General features: G+C 37.7%; 1 protein-coding gene across 4 annotated transcripts in view; it reads left to right on the plus strand.

Moving 5' to 3' along the window:
• smurf2 (SMAD specific E3 ubiquitin protein ligase 2) overlaps positions 1 to 21,855 on the plus strand; it is a 59,663-nt gene that overhangs the window by 5,960 nt on the left and 31,848 nt on the right. For all 4 annotated transcript variants that reach the window (XM_058768958.1, XM_058768959.1, XM_058768960.1 and 1 more), the window contains exons 2-3: positions 17,028 to 17,066; positions 18,661 to 18,769. In XM_058768958.1, coding sequence (XP_058624941.1) covers positions 17,028 to 17,066; positions 18,661 to 18,769 — 148 coding nt within the window. The remainder of the gene's footprint in view (positions 1 to 17,027; positions 17,067 to 18,660; positions 18,770 to 21,855) is intronic.

Below are 21,855 nucleotides of genomic sequence, written 5' to 3' on the forward strand. Positions count from 1 at the left end.
GACTCCGCAGTTCCATCCGCATTTTGTGCATCGCAGAAATCATAGAGCCCTAACAACATTTGTTTTTCTCATGTTTCTCTCAGAATTGCATCATATGGCTGGAGTGTATTGGGTTATGCTGACTGTAAGCACGCAGTGTAATCTTAGTCCAGCATGAAATTCTTATCCATAGCTGGGGTTCAAACATTGATTTTTAGTTGAGAAAATTCAGAGTAGAGTGTTTATTTTTTCGCATCAGACTGTTGTCCTTGTCTAATTGTGATGTAATAGTTAATGGAATGCTGTGGAAGTCATTTCAGCCATGTGGGTCTCCAGACGGAACGGCTGGTAAAAACACCATGTTTAGCTGCATATGGCTGTGGACTCGGCTGCCAAATTTCCGAATTGCATTCTAGCGGAGAGTTTAAAGGGCAGGAGGGGAAAAAAGCCAACAAATCGAAAGCAGGCGAAAAGAAAGTGCAATAATTGCACGCCATTTGTAAACGTTTTCCTTCTCCGACTGAGAGCCCTCGAATGATTGAAATTGTTCCACCAATTAATAGACTGGGACTGGATTTCCTGTTGGTTCAGCTGCTCTGCTGCAAGGCAAAGGCCGAGACGGTTGTGCTTACAAGCCATTGCATCTGAACTGCAGCGGCCAGATAAGCAGGACAGCTGCGACAGAAACGCAGACGCAGGCTGTTTAAACAAGAACCCGACTGCACTGACCGCTGCGCTGTGCAATAGTTCAGACCAGGTGTGAAGATGTTGGAAGTGTTTAGGTTTGTTTTTCACGTCTCTGAGCAATAATGCTGTGTTTTTCTCTTTTTCTTTTTTTTTAAACCTTGATTGACCAGATTGGAGTGGGGGAAATGTGATCCAGGATCAGGAACTGGTTTGTGGTCCGATGCCAGCTGAGACAAGTCTGCGTATGACTTCCACCACATGTCTGGCTGAAAACGAAAACATTTGGCGAGACGTTCCTCATTAGCACTTTAATTCTGTAGATCAGGAACAGCTTTCAAGACATTTCACATGGTTTTGTGGTCAGACGGGGCAATTTTTAATAGTAAACATTTGGGTGTATATCTGCGCATAGGGACTCTGTTAAATGCACTGGGCCTGGTTTTTATTTACAGGCTATAGGCCTCAATTTCTTTACTTTTTTTCCCCCCCTCTTTTTGCTGTCTCTCCCTGGTTGTTTGTGTCCATATTATGGAGGAGAGCAGTCCAGCTTGTGGAGAAAGATTTAGGTCACTTTATTGTCAATACGATATAGGTATCGTGTTTTAGCTCATCATTTTGTTTATGCACATTATAGCTTGCATCCTAAAGTGGAAAAAACTTCAGTCTGTGGATGACACAACTGTCCTACAGCATCCCAGTTCAATCCCACTTTGAATTTTCTGAAAGGAAAAAGTTTAAACTCCTCTTTGGGAGCTTAAAAGAATTATATGTGAGTTATATGCCGTTTTAGGCTTATCTATCTTTTCTTTCTTTCATTTTTGGTTTTGGATGCCTTTGTAAAGGTAAAGTTTGCCAGAGTAGCAAGGGCTTCTCTTTTTGTTATTGATAAAGTAGTTTGATTAATATTCCTTTGACTTTCAATTTTGTTTTTGTAAGTATATATCTAAAAGCCTCTTGTGAATTAAATAAGTATGTTTTATGTGCTTCCTTTAATTTTACCTCACTATTGGACATTAAAGCAGCATGAATGTGATTCTGGACTTTAGTAGGTCCAGAAGAGCAGGTGTCTGGCCCTCGATCTAATGCGAGTGTAATACCCGTGCTTTAAACCATGATGTCATGAAATTTCATGCCAACTAGTGTAAGCACACTTAATCTAATTGTCTGTGTTTGACAGCAGAGGTGTGACCTCTGCCTGATCTCTTAACATGCTCACCTCAACTAAATGTCTGTTTCTCATCTTGTATTAAGACCTACAGCTGTGTTGGGGGTCACATTAGTGATTTGTCTGATGATATGGGCCTAATTTCCTGTTTCAACCTTTGGGGATTTCAGTTTTAAATTGTATTTGATATTAAGACTTGTTTTTAGAGGACATAGCATGATTTTAAGTTTCTTTTCTTACCCCATTTACAAATTGTGCTTTTTGTTTTGGGAATAATTTGCCAATTGTTTCCTTTTTAAGCACGGTATAATTCCTGTTTTTAGTGTAATTCTGGGGTGACATGTAGACTTAATCTAGACAGGTTTTGTGAGTTCCACCCATGTCGTCAGTAGCTAAATGTTAAGTAACTAGTCATGTAAATACGTTTTGTTTAGTTAGCCTATATGTCTGTTTAATTTTGTTAGATTTGCACTTAGAACAAGAATAAAATGTATTTGCCAATGGACTATAAAATATATAGGCTAAAGATGTTCTTTGGAAGTAATACCTTACACAGGTTTTCAAGTCAGTTTATCTTGTTTTACTTGAAAATAAGACAAAAATACAGATGAAGAAAAATTGACTGTTTAAGGCCAAAGTATACTTCATTTTTTACGCGTACGCAAGGGACAGCGTACAGCGCGCGTGACGTTAATGTCATCATCAGAATAGTACTCGCGTACTGTATGCGCTCCGCCAGATTTTTGTAACGCACAGGTCGCACATGCACGTTTAACTCTCTTGCAGTAATTAGTTTATCAAGGTGGCAACCCTGCCATGGGGGTATTGATTCACAAGCCGAAGAAAAACTGCATAAACGGAACAAACCGGAATGCGGGTTAGCTACAGTGACAATGGAGGCACACATAGACGAGAGATTGTGCGAAGAAGTTAGAAAATATCCTCATTTGTACAACTGTAGCATGAAAGAATACAAAGCTATTTATATGGGTTTTAACTCGTGGCGAGAGATTGCGCAAACACAACAAATTTTTGAAGCAAAGCGCATGTCGAATGTCTGTGTACGCGTACAAGTCAAATGAAGTACACTTTGCAAGGCTGTGTGTACGACGTATGCGTAAAAAAAACATATCAACCATCTTGTTCCCTCCGTAGTGTGATTTGACCAATGATCATAGTTTAAAACAGGCAAATATTGGTCCTTTATAGCCAATGTGATGATCTTCTATTGGTCTGTCATTGGGTTTAGTGGATCTTTAAGAGCAGTGCTGTTTATAGTAGATGACACTGATGGATTGTTAGGAAAATTAACTCCGCTAAACTACATGCTGTTTATGGGTGATTCAGATGGGAAAGTACTGCTCTGTTGATCAGATAGAGGCGGTTAATGGTTTACAGTTGGAAAAGCATGCCAGGGTTGCTCTCTAGTGGGAATTAAATTGATAAATGACAACAGACTAAAATGCACGTCTTTTATTTGACAAGCAGTAGATTTTATTAACCCTTCCCTGCTGGAAGATCACCAATTTGTTTTGTATGTGTGAAATGAAGAAACAGCAAGTAACATTGAATTAAATATAACATTTTGAAAGTGTTTTCTTGTAAAACGTATCCCAATAATCAAGTCATTTTTCACATTGCAGTTGCTTTAGAATATGTGAGCTGTTTTCAGGTCTAGTTTTTTTAGATTTCTAGCTAATTATGTAACTTTTTTCATAAATCATTAAGATTGTGTAAAAGTGATGCAAACCACATCTAATTTTTCTGCTCTATTGGACTTCTCACTTCAGCGGCGCCTGAGCAGATGAGACATGAAGTATCTGCTCAAAGGTAAATTCGGGGGCCGTCGGCAGAGCCACACACAGTGGTGGTCCTGTTCGGGAACAGATCTTAATGTTTACCTGTAGCAGCTCCAAGTGCACCTAGGCAGTCGTCCAGGCTTCCTGAGGTCTGCGTTGTTTAGTCTGAGCCCACTACCCCAGACCTTCCTCCACCGGTTCATCACGTCTGCTCATAGTGGTTTTTCCTTTTTGTTGAAGTGTTAAAGGTCTGGGTTATATGGCCCAGGTCTTTGGGTTTCCCCTTCACATTTTGGAGCCACGTACCTCCGGAGAAAAGATATGTCTGCTCATTCTTGCGGTTGATATTTTCTCAAAAGCAGTTTGTTTTTCATTAATACCATATCATGTTGTGGGTTGGGTAAAGGATTTAGTGTTCAATTTGATGAAATCCTTCCTGCTGTGATTAGATGAAACATCCCACATACCTTCATTAATTTGGGTAATCAAGTTAGTCATAAGATAACTATACTTAAACTTTCATTCAACCTGAGTGTGAACAATCAGGCAAATATTAGTTTTTTCAGATTGTCTTGTGTACTCCTCCCAAAATGTTTTAGTTCAATGAAATCTTGAACCTGGACATTTCACTTCAACTGAAGTGTAAATGTTACCCTTTAAGGCAATTTGTGTACTGAAAGCGACCAAAGTAACTTTAGTTTCATTGATCATGCAGACTTTTCATGTTTTTAAAATGCTTGATCAAATCTTGTAGTGATTTCTTTGTCCACACATACACACACTTACTGAACTGCAAGTTTTCATTACTGTCCAATTTAAAATGAAGCCGTTAAATTTAAAGCGAACTTGTGAGTCTTTTTGAGTGATTCATTTAAAAAGAACCATCTTTTTTTTATTTGAATCGGACTGCATTTGTTGCGCAGTATATATTTGACTCATTAAAAAGAGCCAGCTCATGTGCTTATCACATTTTTTGCTAGACAAAAATGGTTCATAAACTTTTTTTTTTTTTCATGAATTTGACTACTGTGGTTGCGCTACATGTTTTTTTTAAATTCTCTAAACAGAACTGGTTCATAGGACTCATTTGTTCATGAGTCACACACTGGTTGTACTTTTCATTTTGTCAACTCAGTTGAAAACATTGAAGCATTGCAGGAAGGTTATGTTGTTTCAATCAACCTCTTTGTGACTGTAACTTTCTATACAGTTAAACCACATTTTTATGGTGTTTCTGCTTTTTTGTCACTCGTTCAGGGAATTATAGTTTTGATTGACTTGTCAAAGGTAAATGCACTTGATTCAGACACTTTTCCAACAGGTGAATTATTTACTAAAGGTTGAAAACGTTCTCCTTCAAGCAAGCTCTCGGTATCAGCGTTGGCCAATCCCTTGATTTGCAACTTGAAAGAAATGATTCACAGTCTGAGATGGAAACCGCAGAGGAATTCTGGGATAGCCACTGAAGTCTCTTGTGTTTTCTTTCAGGCTTATGTGGCGTTCAATTTGTGACTAAGTGGTCTCTCAGACCTCTGACTAAGAGACTGACCTTTGGCATTGTAACGAAGGCGGTGGAAAATGGATTCCAGAACTCCGATCCAATCCGATAATGTCTTTGCGCCTCCTGTAGCACTTATGGTAGCAGTATCTCGATTGGTCACAGAGTTCTCCGTTGATAAGCGCACATCTTGACTCAGATGTGAGCTCGGCCAAACAGGATGCCAAGAAGCAGCCCTAATGAATGAGATACCAATCCATTGAGTGAGAAAGTAAAACTAAATCCTTCCTTACTCACGAAAATCACGAAAGGGGGGAAACCAGAGAGTGCGGTAGCAGGAAGCGAATTCGAGATTACCCCTAGCTCTCCACTAACAGCGAGACGACCTCTCCACCCTTCTCTCCTTTCCTCCGTCGTCTTTCCCGTACTGTTTTAAGAAGCGAAGTAGGAAGGAGTGGCGGAGAGAAAGGAAGCCTTTTGTTTACAGACGAACAATGCTGCGAACAAGAGCGTGCGGCCCTAGAGCTGGAGACAAAACACGGCTGCAGACGGGCAGGGCAAGGCTGGGCCGGTCCGCAGATAGTGTGAGGGGAAGCGGTGTGTGAGAGAGAGAGAGCGAGAGACTGAGAGACTGGGAGGAAGGAGGCCTGCATTCCAGTGAGATGCCTCAGCCTGTTTGGAGTGACTGGATTATACATTCAGAAAGTCAAGGATGAACTCATGAGCAGACCTTTCAGTAAGGCACTCTTTCAGTCAGACGACCATTTTGTTTCACCATAAAAGACGCCATGAAAACAAAATAAAAGCTTTGTGGCTTTTAGCCCGTGTTTGTTAGCTGTATGCTAGGGACACACACACAGATATAGGATATGCATACTTGCATGCATGCATGCATGCATACTTATGTACGTGTATGTATTTTTATATACATTTATAATTTCCCCCAATTTTTTTTTTAATTATTAAAATTGTATAAAAATATATATTGTTGTCGTCTTTTTTATTATTATTATTAAATATGTAATGCATTCAGCATTATTGCTGCTAAAGATTGGCTGGAAATCATGAGATTAATTACCAATTATTTTGTTCTATTAATATAACTATAGATTTTATGGTTTAGCTTGGATTTATACATTTCTAAATGTTCTATGGATGGACAATTTATTTTCCCAGACAGTATTTTAGACTTTCCTTCCAGGTATTATGAGTCTTTATTCATGGAAAATATAGCTGCCTTTGTATTTTTTAGAGAGGGATCATCATATTTCTGCATCTATGGCATCAAAATGTTTATCTCAGACTTATTTTGAGGAAACGTAAGGTTTATTGTTCCATCTCAGATTTATTATATCCCAAAGCATTAATGATCTGAACAGTGTTTGGTTTTTCAGTGCCTTTTCTCTCACACCCCCACTTCCTCTCCAGTATTGTGTACCATGATGCAGCTTTCCCATTATTTAATCTCTAACCCCATTTTTGCCAACCCCCAATTTTTCCCACAATTCCTTGTCCTTTCCCATCCATCAAACTTCTTTGGGAAAATACTTTTTTCCAGTCCATTGGTGGTTGATGATTTGTCACCACCATTGTTTTTTGTTTTTTTGTTTTTTTAATTGTTTCCGGGCTGTTTGGATGGTAATTAGACTTGAGTTTAATGTTTTAGGTATTATTTAACAGTCATAGCATGATAGACAAAGAAATACGTGCATATCAGGCCTTCCATTTTCTTTTTGTTGCTCCCTATTGGAGACAGTTGTTGTTTGTTTTTTCCCCTGTAGTCAAACCTCAATTGATGGAAGAGCAGTTTTTCATCAAAAAGACGTTAAGGACAACCTTACATCACTCTAAACCAGTTGAGCTTGTTAGTAGTTGAGCTTTGTAAACCTTTAGGGGACGCATCTCAAAGGAAAGATGGGATTTGGTGGATTGTAGTATGTTGAATTCTCTTCACAAACATCTGGGAATCAGGATTAGCTGAGAACAATGAGCATTATGCCATAGTTGGCGTGCTTGACGGTGTACAAAAGTGTTTTTGACAGCTAATATTTGTCTTTTTGCTCAAGCGACGGGTCCAATCATATCCACTTCACCTCTCCTCTTTTCTTCTCTCTTGTTTTTGTACATGTATTCACGGAAAGCATGACACAAGACTCCCAGCATGACCAATAAAATATTGATGTGCTGCCCTATACGTGTGATCAACTATATTGCCTTCTTTTTCCAAAGAAAGTCGTGATCCACTTGTCAGGAAATTGCCTAGTCATTCACAAGGCGTCCACTGCACCAGACACGAAGAGTGATAGCATCTAAACTTCAATGCTATTTTGAGCTCCTTGGTATCTGGGTTAAAGTCAAAACCGTTGAGTACGTCCTGTTTTTCAGTTGTTTAAATGGTTTAGAGAGAGTTTCTCTGCTTTTCGCAGCACGATGGTTGCGTATCTAGACTGCGTTTTTAGTTTTACTGTCACGTTTGGGATTTTTAAAAATTGGTTTTCCCTCTCACATTTGCTTTTGTCTCATTTTAAGACCACTTGGAAGATGATAAAGCATCAAAAAAGCAGTCGTTTCACCACTTACAGAGTCCGCGTGTGATTCAGAGAACAAGAATGCATGAACGTGACACAGAAAAAGAAAAGCAGAATGGAAGAAAAGGGCCACGTGTCATGGGAATGATAATGTATGCATCCTGTAGAGCTGGAAGCTTGTCTTCTGTGGGAACGAAGCCCATTAGAAAGTGCTTACTTTTCCAGAAGTCCTTCAAGACCTTCGCAGCTCTTATACGCCTCGGCTATTTTCACACCGCTTCTCAATGTAGATCCGCGTGCATTTGTTTCTTCACTTCATCATTGCTTTCTGGGTTTTTTCACACTCTCTGTGACTCTCCATTGAGCTCTACGGATCACATTGCAGTCCTATCTTTACCTTCCAGCCATTCTTGATGCAAAGCTGTTTGCGATGGACACAGATGCACATTGAGGCCGCTTTGTCCAGCTCTTCCAGACTCCTTGATAAGGACAGAGCAACGGCTGCTGGTACTGACCATGTCACTTCCTTTTTCTGGTATCGGACTGCTCGCCACCCGCAGACCGCTACTTTTTGCTTCCACGGCCTAAATTAGCTACTATCTTGCCCTCTGGAGCTGAACACACACACACAAAGCCACACACAGTTAGACCAAGGAGAACAAACAGAGCTGTCTGACTCCTGCCAAGTTGAAAATGCATCTGAAAATGGCTTTTGTCTAATTCAGGGAGTCCGTTACATTGAGTACCCTAATCATTTATCTAAGAGCTGTGGGAAACCAGAAACTGCAGCTTAATTTTATCACTGCGTGTTAGCTCTTTACAATGTTTTGTGATGCATTTCCATGCATATATTAATTGTCAGAATTTTGAAATAATTTTTTGGCCTTTTTTAATGGTTTTTTGTAAGGCAAGCATCACTATAACTGTTGCTCCATGTATTATACTTAAGCAAAAAATCTGTCACTTAGGGTGTGTTCACACTTGTTGTTCGGTTCATTTGGTCTGGACCAAAAAGGAAAATGATACATTTGGTCCTGGTCCGCTTAGCGTTCACATTGGCATTTTTGACAGCAAACCTAAAGATACCGAATCTAAAGGCATAGTGATACGTTCATGAACTGATTGGTTGGGTTGAATGACGTATATTTCGTGACGGAACTTACCGAACGCCCAAACAAAAGGCATACGGGTGTATGATATCAAAGCACCCATTAGCTGATCGGTCTGGTCCGCGCCGCTTTAAGTCGAACGCACGTCTGCTGGACTAAGCGCGCTCACCACCTGCAAACTCACAAGGAGCTCATAAAAGGCACTTTACCTCATCGTTGCTCTGCTCATTTTGTTGTGGTTACACCGCTCGTTCTGTCGTTAAATCATGTCGCTTCCTGTTTTTGGTTCGTTTAGAAGTATTTGGTCCGTGTTGCGTTCATATTTCATTCGAACTGCACCAGAGTTCGTTTTAATCTAACCAAACCTTCCAAGTGTGAACACACCCTTAATGTCACTTAATAAATTTTTTTCACTTTTAATTCATGTTTATTTACTAGTATTAATTTGTACAATTTAAAATGTTAAAACTGGGTTATTGTGCGTGTATATAACAATTAACTGAATTTTAATAATAAATAATAAATGCTTTAATTTTGTTTATTTTAAGACACAATGCATCAACTCATGTTGCCAAACTGAACCTTATTATGAAGTGTAATTAATTTATTTTAAATATTTCTAATTTTGTTCAGGTCGAAAGTGTTTCTTTGGCTATAAAAATGCTTCCTGCTGTAACCAGCTCGAGATTTTAAAGCGGCAGACGCGCGTGCGCTTAAAATAAACGGACCATAACGTCCGCTGGTGTGGACGCTAATATTGTTATCTTTATAGTTATTGTTCTTGCTGTGAACGGGGCTTTACTCATGAATTTCAGCAGGGTGTGGCATCTTGTGAAAATGTTAATTGGGAAACCTAAAACTTTAGAAAACACATTTTATTTGTACATTTAGAACATTTTAAAATAGTAGCTTAAAATGAGTATATTACAAGGCCAAACAAATGATACACTTAGTTTTTACCTTTTTAAAAAAAAAAAAAAAGTTTTGTTTAGCTGCTGTTAACTTTATAGCATTACAGCATTCTTTTCTTTGTGTTCGACACTCAGTAGGGAAAGCATTGCTGTCAAGCATTCTGTGTTCTTGGTTTCGAGTAGCTGATGTTATCTGATGCACTAAACCAGTGTCGCAAATTTCAAGAACGTCACAAACCAGTCAAACCTTTTTTTAGTTTACTTTTAAGAGAGGAAGCAGATAAACATTGACCAAATCCAGGTTTTTATCCGCAGTTCGCTGCCAGTACAGCGCTGTCGTCTCTATTTATATGAGCTCACGCAATGATGTTTTACGTCTGATGAATTGATAAGTGTGTGTTAGTGGCCATGAATCACTCCATTCATAAATGAACATCTGTGGCATGGCAGATGCTGTTGCTTCGGAGGACAGATGCGTCGGAATTTCACTTTGCGAATGATTCACAGCCAGGCCGATGAAACCCATACGTAGGAATGAAGGTTGGCTGCATTACACACCAGTTCACTATACATCTCACAGAAATATTGATCTGTCACTGCAGACCACGAGGAATGGTGCTTTATGAAGTAGTACTGTGACTTTCTCAGCTGCGGGATTGATGGTGTGTTTCATTAACTGCTTGAGTGCATTTCACTCATGGAATTTGGCATTGTTCCTGATTTAGGAACCTCTTCAATTAGTTAATGACTTCAGTAAAAGGAGATGCCATATTTATAGTCAAAATTAAATTAGAATTATTTACATATTTGCTTAAATACAGTCCCAGTCTTACTGTAAACTTCAAAAAATAAATAAATAAAATAAAAATGATTAATTAAAATTTATTGTAACTTGCTCCGTCTCTTAAATGACTTTCCTTACAGATGGCATCACCAAGCTCTTTATTTGTTTGTTTATTTAATATATAAGTTCTCCCCTTTTAACTGGCTATGTTGCATCCACTTTTCACAATCCATTCAAATAGCATTGTACTTGATTCTTGTTGAACATCCTGTTTCTCTTGGAAATCAGATTATGAAGTAAAATCACTGCATGGTGACTTCAGTTTAATCCAAATGAAAATGAGGTTATGGCAGATAAATATACTTTTAATATACTGTAATGTTTTTATCAGCTGTTTAGACTCTCATTCTGACGGCACCCATTCACTGCAGAGCATCCATTGGTGAGCAAGTGATATAATGCTACATTTCTCCAAATCTGTTCCAATGAAGAAACGTATCTATATCTTGAGGGTAAAGAGAATTTTCAGCAGTTCTTTTAAGTATAGTGCCCACTCCAAGTAGGGCTGCTTGATTATGGCAAAAATCATAATCACGATTATTTGTCAATATTGTAATCACGATTACACTATTATAAGTGGGCCATATGATCAAAATTTTATATGGGTGGTTTATTTAAAGATAGTGATATAGATATAGAGTAGGCTAGGTAACTATTAGCAACAAACAAACAAAAAGTACTCAATTATTTAAAAAAAGAAGAAAAAAAAAAGCTCAGGACAAATACAATAGAATAAAAAAATACATACAAAATGTGCTTTAATGTTTTGTTTTATGCAGGTCTCAAGCAATTCTACTACAGAAATGATAATAAAATAATAAAATAAAATACAAAAACAATAATCAAATGTAAAATAAAACAGCATAGTCTTCACTGTAAGAATTAAACTTATTTCTTATTAAAGCTACAAAAGTCCCTCACTCGCAGTTTTTTTTTTTTTTTTTTATTTAATAATATTAAGCACACAGTCGCAGCAGGAATATAGCACGCTGTCACTTTAAGAGCCTCACGGATCCAATTTACTGTTACACGCGTATTTTCATTCTCAACTCTTTACGTTCATTTATAACATGACCGATGAAGGTTTACATGAATAATCACTAAGCAATGCATTAACACATTTTGCGTGTATTTGACCATATGTGGCGCGTACGTTCAGCTAAAAGATGACTTTACATGTCCGCGTTGTTCCGTCTCTGGGCGCATACACAGAAATCCTCCTGAAGAGCAGCGCAAGTTCTCTTTCATGCCTTTATAAAAAACACGAATAAATCTAATATACTTCAATAAATCAAGCAGGTCCCAATTTACAAAAGTTACGATGCGTTTTACTGATTTGCATGTGAAATTGGTCTTTTATGGAGGAACGAAAGCAGAATGTGACGCAATAATCGTTTTATCTCGACTATTGTATTTTCATAATCGTTGTCCAAGTCTATTAGAAGTGCAGTTGCTACACATGCTAACTGCTACTGTGCTCATAATTCAGTTGTTTTCACTCATTGTTTATTCTTATTTTTAACTTTTTGTACTCGTTCCTAAATGCTGTGTTACTAGTTCTTCGAATTCGTCTCTGATACAGACACTGTTGCTTAATGTCAATAATTGATAGAGTTGAGTGCAGACGAGGTGTTGAAGGCTGAGTGTGTGTGTGTGTGTGTGTGTGTGTGTGTGTGAGTGAGACTTCCATACAGAGAGAGAGGGAGATACATTCCAGATGGTGGAATGATGAGGTGGGTTTCACTGGAACGTTAAACATTCCCAGGGATGTTTTCAGAGAGAAATTCTTCCTCGACTGCGAAGCAAGCATGTTTCCTTTTTATCCGATCCCTCCCTCTCCTCTTTCTCTCGCCATCTCCCTCCCTTCTCTTGGACTCAGACCGCCGCTATCATCACCTGCTGCAACTGTATGAACCTGGCACACTGGCTCGATTAAATTAATTTTATTACTCTATTTCTAAAACCTTTTTTTAAAATTAGTATTGACTGTCTATATACATGTACGTGTGTGCTCGCGTGTGTGAGTTGAGGAACAGCCGTGGCCGTGCTGCAGACAGAATCAATAGCAGTCTCAGTATGGGTGTTTCCGAGTCTGTTTGGATTTGCTAAGTAAAGTCTGCAGCTCACCTGCACATCAACATTTTAACCTCCTCCACACATTCCAGTTATTCTTACCATCTCAGCTTTCTTACATCTGGAGGGCGAACTGCTGTAGTTTTTGTGTGAATACCTCAAATGTTGTGCTCCTGCTCTCTAGTCGTCCTTCATTCCTGTTGTCGCATTTTCTGGTGCAGTCTGTCCTCACTTTTTAGTTTTTCATCTCAATCAAATGTCTGTCTGCCCTCGTTTTCTTTTTGTCTTTCTCTATGTATAACACGCACTCAATCTCTCTTTCGTTTTGTAATAGTGATATTTATTTCCTGGTACTTTTTTTTTTTTTTTTTTTTAATTGATCAATATTGCATACACATCGTTTTTTTTTTTTTTTTTTTTTTAAATGAACTTCCTGCTGTCTAATGCTCTCTTAATAAAAAAAAAACACTAAAATGTAATAACTCTGTTAAATGTAATCTTTATAATGAACAGTATAAAAAGATATATGATAATGTTGAGATGCATACATTCACTATTACAACCCGAATTCCGGAAATGTTGGGACGTTTTTTAAAATTGGAATTAAATGAAAACTAAAAGACTTTATCACATGAGCCAATATTTTATTCTCAATAGAACATAGATAGACATAGACAAATGTTGAGAGATTTTACAATTTTATGCGCACAGTGAGCTCATTTCAAATTTGATGCCTGCTACAGGTCTCAAAATAGTTGGGACGGGGGCATGTTTACCATGGTGTAGCATCTCCAAACTGTTTTGAAAAGAAGAGAAGACGTCTGGGCTTCGAGGTTATGAGTCTCTGGAGTTTTGGTGTTGGAATTTGGTCCTATTCTTGCCTGATATCAGTTTCCAGCTGCTGAAGAGTTTGTGGTCATCTTTGACGTATTTTTCGTTTAATGATGCGTCAATTGTTCTCTATAGGTGAAAGATTCTACTACGAAGCCATGCTGTTGTAACAGCTGCAGTATGTGGTTTTGCATTGTCCTGCTGAAATACACAAGGCCTTCCCTGAAATACACATCATCTGGAGGGAAGCATATGTTGCTCAAAAACCTTTATATACCTTTCAGCATTCATAGTGCCTTCCAAAACATACAAGCTGCCCATACCGAATGCACTTATGCACCCCATACCATCAGAGATGCTGGCTTTTGAACTGAATGCTGATAACACGCTGGAAGGTCTCCCTCCTCTTTAGTCCGGAGAACACGGCGTCCGTGATTTCCAACAAAAATGTCAAATTTGGACTCATCTGACCATAGAACACTTTTCCACTTTGAAACAGTCCATTTTAAATGAGGCTTGACCCACAGAACACGACGACGTTTCTGGACCATGTTCACATATGGCTTCCTTTTTGCATGATAGAGCTTTAGTCGGCATCTGCAGATGGCACGGTGGATTGTGTTTACTGACATTGGTTTCTGGAAGTATTCCTGGGCCCATTTAGTAATGTCAATGACAGAATCATGCCAATGAGTGATGCAGTGTCGTCTGAGGGCCCGAAGACCACGGGCATCCAACAAAGGTCTTCGGCCTCGTCCCTTACGCACAGACATTTCTCCAGTTTCTCTGAATCTTTTGATGATGTTATGCACTGTAGATGATGAGATTTGTAAAGCTTTTGCAATTTGACGTTGAAGAACGTTGTTTTTAAAGTGTTCCACAATCTTTTTATGCACTCTTTCACAGATTGGAGAGCCTCTGCCCATCTTTACTTCTGAGAGACTCTGCCTCTCTAAGACATCCCTTTTATAGCTAATCATGTTACAGATCTGATGTCAATTAACTTAATTAGTTGCTAGATGTTCTCCCAGCTGAATCTTTTCAAAATGTCTTGCTTTTTCAGCCCTTTGTTGCCCCCGTGCCAACTCTGAGACCTGTAGCAGGCATCAAATTTGAAATGAGCTCATTTAGTGGATAAGTGTACAATTTGTCAGTTTAAACATTTATCTATGTTCTATTGTGAATAAAATATTGGCTCATGTGACTTGAAAGTCTTTTAGTTTTAATTTTATTCAAATTTAAAAAAATGAATTTCCGGAATTCGGGTTGTATCATTTTAATTCGATTGATTTCACTTTTTAATTTTTTTTTTTTTTTTATTTATTCAAAATATAATTTTAATTTAGGCCATCTATTGGTTATCGGCTTAGCATCCCTAGTTCCATATATAATTTTGTCCTCTTCAGTCTCATTTCTCATTGTAATTGTCACCAAATGCTCCCAGTATTGTGTCGGAGTAATTATTAAAACACAATTAATATTTTGAAAGTTTTCTGAAAATTTGATCATTTTGATCATGAATGCTTTTCAGCTTGTTGCTATCCGTAAGTGTTCCTTGACCTCTTGACATTCTCACAGATGTCAAAGGAAGAATAAATATCTCCCTGGAGTTGCCTGTGGTATCGTATGGGAAGCTTTAAACTGTAATCTCTTGTTAACTGACAGCTCAGGCCAGTTTGAAGTCAGAAGAACTTGTTTAGTTTCTTTTCTTTTTTTTTAAACTCTTGAGTTAAGCTGAATGTAGGCCAGCGGTGGGATGTGGATCAGGATCAGAGGAGTTTTTAAATTTTTATTTTTTTTACTTTGCATCTCTAACACATTGAGCTTGATCTGGGAGTGCTAAGCGCCGTAAGAGCCATGCTATGGATTTAAACATTTTCTCTGTGGTTTGAACATGCCGAGATCATAAAAATACAGAACTTGACAATTAAAAACATATCTACCAGTATGAGACCTAAATCCTCCTGGACTCATTTTGTGCACTGCAGAAAATCATTTTTATTAGTCATTTTCTTTAATGTACATAAAATAAAATGTATTTGATAAGCAAAATTGCATAAGATGTTAAGAGTTTTTTTTTTTTTTTCAGAGAATGTCTTTAATTAGATTAATTGTACTCATCACATTGGTAAATTATCTCATTTGAAGTATAAATAATAAATGCGTATATATTTTTTTTTATTAACTAAATTTAAAACAAATCAAGGGGATATGAAAATTATAAAAATATATCAAAATTAATGGCTTAATTCAAGAGATATATTCTATTTATAAAAAAAAAAAAAAAAACCTGTTTAATTTAAATCAGTCTTGTTTTAAAGGGGTCATATGATGCTTTTTTTAAAGATCATTATTTTGTGTGTTTGGTGTAACAGAATATGTTGACATGCTTTAATGTTCAAAAAACACATTATTTTTCAAATACTGTACATTATTGTAGTTCCTCTATGCCCCGCCTCTCTCAAACGCGTCGTTTTCTACAAAGCCCCTCTGTCCGACAAGCGCAGTCTGACACAGTGCATTGTGATTGGCTGAACACCACAAGCACACGTCAGAAATATAACGCCCCTTACCATAATCGCGAGCTTCAGCTTTCAAAGTAAATATAAAGACAGTTAATAATGTCGTTAGTTTTACCATCAGTTCAAGCCTGAAAGGGAAACGGAGTCACGTGACAGACACAGTGATGAAGCTCGTATGTATTTGCAGTATACAAGCTGTGGTTAAGACAGCTGACTCCACTTTGATGTGACCCTGTCTCTCTCTCTCACACACACACGACGCGTTAATCTACACTGTGCAAAACTCCACATTTGAACAGTCAATATAGCAAATACTTAAACTAATAACAAAACATACTTACAGTCGCTGATTCAGAAGCGCCAGATTGTCAAAGTTGGAATTGACCCTTTTTTTTTTTTTTTTTTTAAGAAATAGCCTTTGTGCACAGCCAGCCTTGTACTCTCCTAGGTTCACAAAACGGTCGTCCATAAAATGTGTTGCACAAATTCAAACATTTGGGTTGTGCTGTTCTGTTGTAAACAAATCTTAACCAATGATTCCTAACTGCTTCTACTTTCTGAAGGCCAAATAAAGTGCTTTTGCTTTCGCATAGAAGCACACAGCGTCTCCCTGACACAGCTGCATCAACACTACTGCGGTTCCTGAAACCACACCTTGTTTCTTTGCGTGCACCTTTGGGCGGCATTACGCAAATATTTCCACATCGTGACGTAGACATGTGCGGGCGTGTTTTAATGAGGCGTTTTAGCCCGGTCTGGATCATCCTTCTTTTAGATAGAATAAATCCTTTTGTGGGAGACTTTGAGCTTTGTAACTCTGCAGATGCATGCACAACATGCACAAACCACTACTTAACACACTAAAGAAAAGGAAAACAAGAAATCGCATCATATGACCCCTTTAAGGAAGTTGAGATTTTTACTGGAAAACAATAAAAATTGCATTCTGATTCAAAACTCTATTTTATAACATGAATTACTGTTGTGATTTACATGTTTGGCAAATATCTATTTTGATCCAAAATGTCCAAATAACAGTTTTTTTTTTGTTTGTTTGTTTGTTTTTCTTTTCTCTCTGCAGTTCTGTGCGCAAAGAACCTGGTGAAGAAAGACTTCTTCCGTAAGTATCCAACCTTCGTAAATACTGATAATGTGTTTCTGAAATCGAGTGAACTACAAGAGCGCTCTATTCCTGTCAGCATATCTCAGCGCAGTGTTTTAGCAGAGGCTCATCTGTTAAAAGTGTGCAGAGAGAGATAAGTGTTCTTCCCCCACGAGACACGAGAAATGTGGGTCAGTTCGGGGAGACAAAGCAACTGCTGGTTGACACATGTATACTCGCCTCGGTTTCTCTGCCTCCACTCTCTCTACCCTGACAAGCACAAACAACCAAGCCCACATCTGAATCGCTGATCAGATATCAAAGAGAGAGACAGACAGTGTTGGGAGGAGGGAAGGGAGGAAAAAGTGGAGAAAGTCAAAAAGAGAGTAGCAAAGATGTAATGCTGGTAGAGGAATGAGGTTTAGCAGACTGTATGTGGTTAAATTAAAACTACAGTCCCTCTGCTCTTGTTTGTAAACCTGCATGCATGTCTTTCCCTTCCTGCTTAGCCTGCAGTTGAATTCATAATCACAAATAACAATTTAAAAAAATAAAAGTGAAAGGAAAAACGGTATTTTGGGAATATGTGTTTGTTAGGAGTAGGGATATACTAATATTTATAATTCATTTTTTCTGATAAACAGTGCATGGCCAATTTTAGATTAGATTAGAACTAGATTAGCTTGTCTCATAAAAAATAAAATGATACATACTAGGGTAAAAAGTGGTTTTGTTTTTGTCATTGTAAATGTTGTGATGTTTAAATGGATTGAAGTGTCACTATACTATATGTAAACTGTGAAATCTAGATATCTGCTAATTTTTAAATATCTTTAATACTAAATACTTCAATACTAACTAATATTTTCAATACTAAAGCTTTGATCTAGAATGTTGCTTGTGCAATCAAACCAATTCAGTTGTTTTTATGAACACTAATATTAAATGACCACCAGACAGTGTTAATGCCGGAAAAATACTTTCTAAAACTAACAAGATTAAGAAGAGTAATCTTGCTTTGTCCTCTCATACACACATTAATTACGTTTCTTTAATTTCTTTCATTTTTATTTTTTAATACCAGAAAGGATTTTAGAAATTTTATTAATGTAAATTTTTTGTTTTATGTAACCCTTGTATTATTGCAACTCAGTTTTTGCCATTAAGATAGCCTGAGATGCTGATATGGCAATAAAAATAAATTACTACTACTACTCCTCTTTCATTGTAATAACAAATAAATCAGATAATTAAAAACCATAAAATAAAAAGCATTTTATCATAAAGCTGTAAGTTAAAATGTGACATCCCCCAAGTATTAAGGGACCTTAATACTTTCCGCTTTGGCTAATACTTAATGCACAGTAAATAGTATATATTATTGTGTGGGAGTAACACAGGAATCAAACAAATGACTTGATAGTCACCATTTCCTGTATTAGTGCATCTGTATTATTTGGAGTTTTATTCTTTTTGGACTCTGCAACCATCTGCGGGGTTTCAGGTTTCAAATATATTTCAAACCATTTTATGAACTAAATTATCTTGTATTCGGTGCTGTCTTCAATTCCTGCTCCGAAGTCTCCATAAACGTTGTTTGTGTATTTTGCAGGACTGCCAGACCCCTTTGCCAAGGTGGTGGTGGACGGTTCAGGGCAGTGCCACTCGACAGACACAGTGAGGAACACGCTGGACCCCAAATGGAACCAGCACTATGACCTGTAAGAGCTCTTCCTGGGCTGATTGCATTCAAACACACAGCCAGTGTCACACCTTGATTCCCTTTGCATTGATCCCATCTCAGTTTAAACCTGAGACAATGTTTAGATACCAGAATCAAGAAGACCACCACTTAGAAGCAGATCTCATTTCGAAGCACATGGTCATCTGTCCACTTTCATGTGTGGTTCATTTCGGCCGTTTTTCTGCGTGAGTCACCCAGAGCGATTGAGCCTGTTTTTGACATCACATTTAAGTATGCTTATGGATTATGCTTTACTTACAACTGGGTTTAAAAAAACAAAGAAAACAAACAAATCAAGCCAGTATGCTTCCATAATATGGAATATTCAAGCATTAAAGAATATTCTGCTATTATTTTATTACCTTCGTGGTCTTTTCTTCTGTGAAAATAGGATATTTTGGAGTGTTTTTCCATACAATAAAAGTGGATGCTTATTTTATTTCATTTCATTTCATTTTATCTGCCAAGCAACAGAAAAGAGAAAACGCACTATAGAAGTTGTTCATACGACTTCTGAAACTATACTTTAGCTAACTAAGAAAAAACTAAATTGATTCCCTTCATCCTCCCCCAACCTCAACATCTCTTTTGCATTTCTGTATATTATGCAATGTCGCACTCAGGAACCAATGTCGCTGTGCATTACTGATGTGTAAACCTAGCATGACTGGTCTTCACACAGTATATTTAAATTTACGCAATTGAGATTTGAATGCTGCGATGGTGGGGAAAATCGCCAACAAACACAGTTTGTGTTGACCACTTTTATGGTGCGTGTTTTTTTTTTTTTTTGTTTGTTTTTGTTTTTCTTTGTTTAAGCTCAACATTAAAATTACAAATTTATTGTATGGAAAACATTTTTTCAAAATATTTTTCACTTCCGTTCAACATTTCGTGTTCGTCCAAAGAAAGAAAGTCATGAAGGGCATGACGGTGTGTAAACAATGCTAAAATTAAAGTTTGTGGTGAACTAACCCATTAACATGCACTTTAAAATAAGCCCCGGTGTTTTTCTTGAACCGGCGGTGTACGATTTCTTCCAATCTCTTCATCAGTGTAGCCCATCAGTAAGGCTCCCAGCATCCTTCAGGCTTTGAGGAATTAGGTCACCTCCTCTGGAGTCGACGGCTCTATCTGTGGAGATCACAGGACGGATTTCCATGGGTGCAAAATCCCATATCCTTTCGTTATACCGTACACTTATAGCTCCATTTACATTTTTTAAGAGGTTTTATCTCCAACTACGAGTATAAACAGTTTCACAGCATGGAATAAAAATAGAAACTTTCCCTCCACACAGGCTTGTCGCTTTTCCCACAGACCAAAAGCAAAACTTAAAGGGGGGTGTACTAGAACATGCTCTCGTGATTGGTTGGTCGAAAACGCATTATTTTTCACATAATTTACATTATTACAATACCTTTCTCCCCAGCCTGGCACAAACGGCTTGATTAGTTCCAGGTTTGTTGAAGGCCCGTCTTCCGAAAAACGAAATGTGTTGCGATTGGTTAGCTGTCCCTGTGCGTTGTGATTGGCGAACAGCTTAGACGGTGTTTCAGTACTACCCTGCCCCTTGCCAAAACAGCAAGTTCCGGATGGCGTCATTATAGTCATATCAGTTTGAGCCGGATTCAGACCCCGAGAATATTGAACAAGAGGTATTGCAAGACATATTAGACATTTTAGATAGGATGTCAACAACCGCTTAGAAATAACTGGATTTACTATGTACAGATAAGTGCAACGGTAATATGTATTGTTTATTGTTCTTTAATTATAACATTGTTACATGAATTGCAGTGAAACTGTTATACAGTTGAATTTATTTATACCATAGTCCCACAGAGTTACACTATTTGTGGCGGCATATATGCAAATTAATTCTCTGCCAGCGGGAGGCTGTTGGAGCGGGAGAGAGCAAGGTTTCCGTGGTAACGCTGTACACAAAGCAGAGCTCTGCTCACAAAGACTGCTTTATCCGACATTACATGCAAGATGAAATTAAAATGACATCCAAAATTTTCTGAAGACAGTCGCTTTCCTTTAAAAACACCCGCACCGGGTTTCGATTTTGAAACGTGCAGTGCTCCTGTTTATTCAACAAACTCAAAGCCTTTTGGAAAATCAATCCACAAATAAATCAATGTATTGGAAACACTTTCTAAGTCTCATAATTGAAGTGTAAATTCTGCAGATTACATCATGATCCAGTATTGTACTTTCAGCAATTTATAAAAACATTTTCAGAATTGTAACATACATATTTACGTACATAATTATTCAGGTGCCTGTGTAATAACTTGCAAAACCTTGACGCTACAGCAGCACTTCTTCGTCGTCTTGTCTGATGCACTCAACCATGCGTTCTAACCAGTGATGGGAATAACGGCGTTATAAATAAACGGCGTTATTTTTTTCAGTAACGAGTAATCAAACAAATTACTGTTTCCCCCGTTACAACGCCGTTACTGACAATAAAATGTGGCGTTACTATATTATATTATTAGAATTTAATTTTTCAGTTAATCTGAATGGATGCGCAGTGTAGTATTTGACGTACCGTAAACTCTAGTGTGAAGCGCACGACTCGCCGTCGCTTTCTCTCACATACACGCACGCAAAGAAAGATACAGAGCAAGAGAGTCTTTCATAACATGCAGAATTGACGTGCTACATGTAAACAATATTCTTTGTTGTATTTTCCTGTCAAAATAACGGAGTTCCTTTGGAATTCTTCCGCTTTTAAGAACTGCCGGTTTCTCTGGTAGTGGGCGGAACTAATGTGCAAACGACAATCTCATTGGCTGGCACTCACCTATTATCGTCCCCGTTTTAATTTCAGCAAATCAATTCAAGCGAATGCAGACAACGTGATTAATATTCATGAACCCAGCAGCTCATTAATCCTTAGTGCGTTTTATATTGATGACAAATATGCATTCAGACTTGGTTATTCTAATTACTAAAGTTCTATAATCATATAATATTAAATTATCATAATATTATATTATAATACTTGACTGACTGATAAGTGTCAGTAGATAAATAGTGTAGATTAATGTA

The sequence above is a fragment of the Onychostoma macrolepis genome, chromosome 03 (assembly GCF_012432095.1).
Source record: "Onychostoma macrolepis isolate SWU-2019 chromosome 03, ASM1243209v1, whole genome shotgun sequence".
NCBI lineage: Eukaryota > Metazoa > Chordata > Actinopteri > Cypriniformes > Cyprinidae > Onychostoma > Onychostoma macrolepis.